General features: G+C 44.7%; 1 protein-coding gene across 2 annotated transcripts in view; it reads right to left on the bottom strand.

Moving 5' to 3' along the window:
• Nucleotides 1–1,506: 1,506 nt before the first annotated feature.
• The window catches only part of METTL13 (methyltransferase like 13), a 13,914-nt gene continuing 7,176 nt past the window's right edge, over nucleotides 1,507–8,244 (bottom strand). Inside the window, exons 5-8 of one of the 2 annotated variants that reach the window (XM_004688481.2) lie at nucleotides 7,464–7,631; nucleotides 6,039–6,254; nucleotides 3,082–3,213; nucleotides 1,507–1,986 (exon numbers count right to left, since the gene is read on the bottom strand). In XM_004688481.2, the coding sequence (XP_004688538.1) occupies nucleotides 1,712–1,986; nucleotides 3,082–3,213; nucleotides 6,039–6,254; nucleotides 7,464–7,631 (791 nt within the window). In that variant the 3' untranslated portion in view covers nucleotides 1,507–1,711. The remainder of the gene's footprint in view (nucleotides 1,987–3,081; nucleotides 3,214–6,038; nucleotides 6,255–7,463; nucleotides 7,632–8,244) is intronic. The other variant, XM_012729315.1, reaches the window with a different exon arrangement.

The following is an 8,244-nucleotide window of genomic DNA, read 5'->3' as shown; positions in this document are numbered from 1 at the left end:
ACTTTCCAATTGGACAGATGGGATACAGATCAATAGCATTGCCTGAACACATCAGACCCGTTCCCACATCCCAAATGCAAATCAGGTTTCCCCACAAACCTGATGAGTTATATTTGGGTTTGAAAAAATAGCCTGCAGCCACCATATGTTCCAGTAAACAAATTGGGTCTCCATGGGTACACACCTCTTTTTAGGAAATTCAGCTGAAAGCTGCCCATCTGTAATTTCTGCACACTAGTCTTTTTCAGCCCTAGGAACCACATATAACCAACCTCATGCCTTTCATGCCCATTATCTTTCACAATGTGTAAGGCAACTATTATGGCCCCGGAGTGCCTCTTCTCATCTCCAAGAACTTGTCTCCGGTAAACCTGTCCAATTCCTTGGACAACGAAGCTATGCTACTGCAGTGACCCTATCATTCTTCTGGTAGTTCCCCAGCTTGGCTGTGCCACCGTGTGCTCTGCAAAGCACTGGAGGGTGAACTAAGCACAGGCAGTCTGACGAGATCCTCACAGAATCCATAAGCTACTCAAACATTGCCTGAGGATAGAAAAAGGGGCCCCAATCTTTGAGGGCCTTCCCTTTATTTGGCTCCAAAGGAACACGCTCCCTTTAAGAACACCAGCTCTTTCTAATGGGTAAGACCTAAAAAGACTGTTTTGTGCTCACACCCCTTCTCCTCAATGAATTAACACAATGTTGTAAGAATGACATCCTGACGGTGTGATGTGCTTCACCTCAAGAGGTTAGAGTTCACCTTAAAGGTCATGGAGAGTAAGATAGTAAAGGACAAAGCCCATTTCCCATGGTACTGCCTGTAAGTCTTGGTGTAGTCAGATGAAATGCAAGCCAATCTTCAAGCCCCTGGTTAAACAACTTCATTAATTGGATCATATTGACACTTTTGTCTCAAGTGATTTTTGAAGCAAAATAATTTTGGTTTATTATCCTTTATCTCAGATTGAATGAGACAATGTACATCATCTGCTCAGAAAAGTTACTGAAACATGTTATCTTGTATTACTACTCCATGCTTTCTGGCCATTCCATAACCTCTTTACTTCTACCCACATCTGACATGTAGCTGTGTACATGTCTCTGGCCTACACCATCCTGGAGAAGTTCCACCTACTCCCCTCCACTGAGAACAGTACAAATGGCTTAAGTGACAAGTCAAGGAAAACTGTTAATAGTGGGGTGGTTTTGCAAATTCTTAAAATTTGGGACAAGTCAGAGACAGTCCATCTTCAGGGAGGTAGAGTATATGGTCTCTCCAACTACACATCTATGGAGATGTGTGGATATCCTAGAGTTTAGCTTTTTGACACAGAACTGACATTGTTCCTATAGAACCAATAGGCTAAACCAAAAGCAAACCAGCAATGCATTTTGACTGTCTCCAATCCCAACGATCTTGGTGCAGACATATTAAGGCATCAGGGGGGCTCCAAAGGAAGTCTCCTCAAAGACACCAAGACAGCCAAGATCATCAACCCAACTGGGCTGAAGATGATGAGATGGGAAAGAATGTTTTATTTTCCCCGATCTTCAGGCAATTTCATTAAGCTAGAGGTAACGTGCAGCTAAAATGAAACCAAGAAAAACAGGAGGCTTAAAAAGTGTGGTCCGTTATATTTCTCTTTTCCCTGGGAGGGGGGTAGGCCAAAGTCAGTCTGGCAGGACACTAGGAGGTCTTCCTGGCTGGCGATCACACAATCTTCACAGTCTTGAGCATATCAGAAAGGACGTATGTGTCATCCCAACCCCTTCCAGGCCTCCTTAGGGACTGCTCCAAGGCCTGGGCCATTTCCAGGAGCTGTGGGGTGGCAAGTTTCTGCTCAGGGTGCAGCTGACAGAAGAGGATCTCGTTCACTTCCCCTTCAATCCGTCGGACATACAGGAGGGGGAACACAGCCTTGAGCCCAGCCAGCACCGAGTCCTTCAGCCCCATGTCTCGGCACACGAGGTTGAGAATGAATACACCTGGAGGATGAGAAAGAGAGTCAGAATCCAGGGGACATGTTGGAGACGAGGTTCAGCTCCAAGGAAAGTACCAGTCCCTGCCCTGGGAGGCCAGTGGGCTGAGAAATTTGCTCCTGAAGTAGGCAAGATTCAGAGATACCCAAAAGCAGGTAGGGAAAAGCATGGGCAATAAGTGAACTGTGAGATTTCAGCGTAGTGCCTTGCTCTTCTATGCTGCTAATAAATTATTTTATCCTTCTCCATTTAATTAGTTCTAAATCAGCTCTGTTCCCACAGTATCTTACTCCAAATCATAACATCTAGGGTACCCTGAACATATGGATTAAGTGCTCCAGCTTCCAAGTCACAAGACCTGGACTCCTGCCCCAGATGTTATCTTCTGTCAAGTTGATAAATATCTTTACCTCAGTTTCCTCACTTTAAATGGGCTGCTACAGAGCTAACATAAGATGCTGCCTAGTCCAGAGCACGCGGGAAGAAAGCACGTGGCAGCTGACGCCACCTTGTGGATGGAAATGGGAATCGCTACAACCACTTTACAAAATGGTGAAAATGTTTAGCATTGCAGCCCTACATATAGGCTCTAGAGACCTACTGACACTTTCCCCAAAATACATCTACTAGGATGTTCCTAGCATCACTATTTGCAAAAGCCCCAAAATGGAAACAACCCAAATGCCAACCACAGAGGAGAAATGAACTGTGGTTAAGTCACACAATATTACACAGCAATGAAAAGGAACAATGAAAACACAACCCAGAGGACGAATCTCACAAACATGTTGAATAAAAGAAAACAGATATCTAAGGAGTATATTCAGTATGATTCCATTTATATAGAGAATAAACATGGACAAAATTAAGCTTACTACTAGAACTTAGGGTAGCAGTTATTATTGAGAGGATAAATGAAAAGGTGGTAAGAGGTGGAATTCTGGGGTGCCAGAAATTCTCCACTTTTGCTGATAAATGAGTATATTCAATTTAGGGAACCTGATCAAACTATGCACTTGTGATACATGCATTTTTCATTAAGAAGGTCATTTTTTTCCTTCCCACCCTCCCTGTCCCCTTCCACCCTTTTGTTTCCCGTACCTTCAGAAGACAAAATGCTTTTGACCTTCTGCAGGAAAGGCCGGTCCACAAATGCTGGGGGTGGACAACTCATTCCCAGTGTCGGGTCTTTACTGTCTACATCAAACATTATGACATCGAATCGAGGTTGTGCTGAGAAAGAAGCAAAGATGAAGCTTTGTTTTTGTTGGATGAAAGAAAGCCATTTTCTTTCTTTTTTATTTTTTTTAAAGATTTTATTTACTTGTGCATACAGAACTGGGGTACAGGCCAGAGGCTCAGGGGCAGCGAGAGGATTCATCAGAGACAGAGTGGGGAGCAGAACAGGCAGATGGAGGAAGCACACTGCTGAGGGGAGCAGCGGGCGGGCCAGGAGAGGTCTGCCACGCCATGTGGTCACCTCCGGGGCAGGCGGGAATCAAACTCATGAGGAAGTGGCTCTAGCTTCTTAGTGCTGTGCTTTAACCCACTGCACCACCAGGGAGGGCCAAGAAAGCCATTTTCATTCCTACTGTGACCTGTGGAGATGGCAGGGATGGCTAAGTCACAAGGCTGACCTGGAGGAGGTGGCCGTCTGAAGGACAAAGGGTCCATAGTTCAAGGGAATGGATGACATCTAGGTACTGCTTTGAATACCCCACCTTAAATATGGGGACCTTCATCTCATCTTCCTCCTCCATATTTAAAAACACCTTTCAAAGGCACACATTAGAGGCCTTGCTGGTGGTCTAGGGGTTAAATCTTAGTGCTATCATTGCTGCAGCTTGAGTTCGATCCCCGACCAGGGAGCTGACACACATGGCACAGCAGACCTCTCTTGTCTTGCCCGCTGCTCCCCTTGGCAGTGTATTTCAATATATCTGCCTGTTCTGCTCCCCACTCTTTCTCTGGTGAATCCTCTCACCCCCTGCATCTCTCGCTGGCCTATGCCCCAGTTCTTCTATGTGTAAAATATAAATCTTTCTATGAAAAAAAGCACACAAGCGGAGACCACTTTAGGGTGATTATTACCGGGTACACCTAATATCTCAGTGGCTATTGAGGAGGTGCCTAGGGCAGATGCTAAATACTTAAGAGAACCTGGTCTCCTTTCCTAATCAACTAAGTCCAAAACCCTGGGGAGGTGCGTGAGGAGCAGACGGGAGTGCAGACAAGAAGCTCCTCAGATCTTTCAAAACACAGTCAGAGCTGAGAACCACCTATCCAGACAAAGCAGCTGCCTAAACCTATAAGGGCTGACCCAGCAAATAGTAACTCAATTCTGGAAACAGTTTATGCTGCTTTTTGGGAGAGAATGTTCTGATATTAAAGTTACTGCATCTTTTCTGGTTACAAGAACAATAGCTGGTTCAAAAAATGATTTTGCTAAGTGGGTGAGAAAGTACCGATAATGAATCAGTTCTACTTGTTATAATACTAGGTGGTTTTTACATGGTGTAGCTTGTTTTTTGCAAATCTTGAGACTGCATATAATTATCTAGTAATTAATAAATAATTAGTATTTACTTGGGACTCTTGCATGCCTGTAACTGTTCCTAGAGCAGGTCTGATCGTGGTTTCTTAGAGAGCAGAACATGTTGGCCCATCAAGTCCAAGGAAAATGTTGACCCACATCTGTGGCCTTGAGCCCTCACATAATATGAAAGGTGTGGTGGTCAGAGATCATGGCCAGAGCCCCTCAACCTTGACCTATACAGGTAATAGCTGCAACAGAACATCATGGGTCAAATATCCAGATGTTTAATTTTTTTCCCCAGGTGGGTATGACTCTTTTTTTTTTTTAATTTATTTCTATACCTATTTACATTGTTGTTCATTTTAAAACAATGTTTACTTCCCCCCTCACCCAATTTGCACATGCATCATAACCACAGTCCCCCACAATCCTCCCTCCCTCCTTCCACACCCTCTCCCTACCTCTCCCCTGAGAATATCTAGGTTTTAAATACTTCAAGCGTATTGGCTATCTTGGGCCTGGGCCCTTAGCCCGGCCGCAGCTTCAGACAGAGAACCTGTAAACTTTGCTATGAAGTTCACACTGAGGCAGCTTCATTCCAGTACAGAAAACCCACCCCATACATTCGAGTTTGCTACCTTTACTGAAGATATTCTAACCCAGTGAGAACTAGAGTGCCTGTCATGGAATGAGTAAACCAGGAAGGGTGGTCTGAGACTCTTAAGTTCACTTGGGACTGAACCAACCTAAATGACTTCCCATAGGAGGGCTCAGGTTCCACAAAAGTCCCAGTATCAAGAGCCATATATAAAGTTGCTGAAGGATCAGGACACTCACACAGAACATGAATATGCCTTTTGTCCTAAGTTCAGGAAACAATTATTAGAGCAAAATGGGGCTGCCAGTCCCATAGCAGCAGGGACTGCTGTGTTCCCACAGCAACATTGGCATCAGGATTTCTCACCTTCAGCACCAGTGCTAGCTGAGGCCAGGTCACCTGAGGCCAGGTCAATGGTGACTGAGCTATGCACTGCAGAGTACTCGGGAGTCTCCACACACCAGATACCAGAAGTACCTGACACAACATTCTGACAGACAAAAAATGTCTGCAGACATTGCCAAATGTCCCTGAACTACACAGGCACTGCATTGCTCTGTGATGGGGTTTCAACTCCAGATGAAGTATTTACAAGAAATACTTCCCAACATTAACCCCACCTTTCACCCCTTTTCTCATCCAGCCACAGACTTCAGGAAGCTGAGCAAGCAGTAAGGCTGTAAGGTCAGAAGAGAAACCCATCAGTCTCTTAACACCTTAAGGGTAGCAACAGTGTGTTTCATTTACTGCTACTCCCCAGCACCTAGCACAGCGCTGAACCCACACCTGGAACTTGACATTACTGAGTAACTATGTCAACGAATGAACCAGTCTGGAATGCTGCTGATGCTACCCCCTTAAAGATGAATTCTAGAAAACTGCTGTGGGCCTGTGACAACTCTTCACACTGTCCCATAGCTATACCTTCTCTTCCAGCCAGACTGGAAATGTAGTCTAGGCCATCCGCAATGTGCACCTTCATCCGGTCACTCTGAGAAAAGCCAAACCACTGGGTGGCCACTTCCAGCATGGAGGGGTCGATCTCCACAGCATCGATGCAAGACTTTGGGAAATGATCATGGACGAAGAGGGGGAGGCTGCCCCCACCGAGGCCCACCACCAGCAACGTCAATGGGGTCTCTGTAATAGTAGAAGAGAGGATTATGTAGTCATCTGCGCTCTGGGAAGTTTTGTACAGGCCTCAGGGCAGGTAAAAGGAGGAGTCAGAGTGGAAGCTCTACTCAGCTGAACCCGATAGAGACAGCTGGCTTCTCTCTGTCCCAGAAATTTAAAAGTGAATTTGCTATCAGAAAACTCAAGTCTAGCATTACAATCCCTCCCTTGGTAGATGCAGAAGATGCATTATGGTGGCTTAAAGACCCAAAGCTCTCTGCTGTCCTATCAAGAGTCCCCATAGTAAGATATCAGTCCCTTGCAGGAAATGTGAGGGACATCTTGCTCACAGACCAAGTGTGGTGCCATCAATCCAACTTTTTTTTTTTCTTCAACCCAACTTTTAATCCAAAAACCACAACTTCCATCTCAAACATCCCCAAGAGAGGGTACTCCAACTGAGTTCCAGAAGTCACAGGAAAACAAAGGCCCAAATGCTCCACCTAAGCACAAAGAAGCCACAGCAACCACAGCAGGGTGGGAGGCAGGTGAGAAACAGGAAAGAATCACCAGGAGACATATCCCGAGTATTCAATGCAAGAACTGAGCCTAGGAGGACACACACAATCAAGGTAATAAGGTAATCGAGAGAGGACAAAAATACAACGAGTTTTAATAAGACACACTCAGGGCCTTTGGATGAAGACAGTTTTAAGTGCAAACAGAAAAAGGAACTTTTTTTGCTGATGTCATCCTAACCAAACCTGCTCTGAATAATAAGGTTACACATTTTTTATTAAAGTAGAAATTCCAGATAGAATTGCCGCTGTTATCAACTAATGCATTACTGAAAAGCCAGCAATTCTCCTAAAGTGCTAAGGCATTTCTCCAGAGATATAATCCTTAAATGCTGCATCTCTAAGTGTAGACATATGAAAAGACACATCAAGCTTAACAACTTAAGATCTGTGTACTCACAAACCTCTCGAACATTACTTTCTTTGTTAGTTTTAAAAAGAAATGAGTAGGAGAAAGAAATGTAGACATCAACACATGTCAAGATTATAATCTGAATTGGAGGGACTAGTTGATTGGAGCTGCATTAACATAGAAGATGGCTGGGACAGGGGAAGAAAAGAATATACATGCAATCGTTGAACTAGAATCCCTTTGCTTATGAACTACAGGGCAGCGACTTGATCGCTTATTTCTCTGGTCTTACAAGCTCCCACTTACCTAGGAGCAGCTCGGGCCTTCTCAACAGGGACAGGCCAGCAATCATGGCTTTGTGGTGTTCACAACACAGGTAGCTCTTGTCGATGGACTGCCCTGGGGTTGCAGGGAGGTCCTCCACATTATCAGCGGGACGTTGTTTCTTCCTGTCCTTTTTCCGTTTCTTCTGTGCTAAAAGAGATAGATTGAGAACTCTTAGTAATCTTGTAGCTCTGAGGAAGCCAGGCACCCCAGCAGTGGAGCTGATATGACTCAAGAGCCCAACTGTTAAGTACACAGGAATTTTGTGAACTGGTTGACACCATATTGATAGCTAGAAAAGCTGGCTATGGTGGCCATTTTTATGCCACAGAAATAGGCAAACAGAACTTACTGGGGTCTTTTTCCCCACAAACAGACAACTGTTAAACATTTAATGTGCACCGCTGGATACTAAAGAGTATGAAAAGGAAACTGGCAAAAGCACACCAAAAAAGCTGGTGAAACTCAACTGAAGAGCTTGATTATTTCTCCATGTAGTTGTTAGGTAACTATCAACACAATTTATTTATTAGAATAACTCCATGTAATGCCTCCTCTATGCTAATTACACACAGGACTTTCACTCTTTTAGCTCGTAAAACCCTGGTATCCTGATTCTTGGCAGGTGGAAAAACCAAGGTTCTAAAGCTAACATGGGCAAAAGCAGCAATGGTGCTGCAGGATCTGAACCTGGGACTGCCCATCTGCAGTTCCCTGCATCTTCCTACTACACCATGTGGACATAACATAGGACCCCCACCCC

Source organism: Condylura cristata, unplaced genomic scaffold (genome assembly GCF_000260355.1).
Source record: "Condylura cristata isolate star-nosed mole 26May11 unplaced genomic scaffold, ConCri1.0 scaffold00024, whole genome shotgun sequence".
Lineage (NCBI taxonomy): Eukaryota > Metazoa > Chordata > Mammalia > Eulipotyphla > Talpidae > Condylura > Condylura cristata.
Note: the sequence above shows the minus strand (reverse complement) of the source record. Positions and strands in the feature narration are given on the sequence as shown.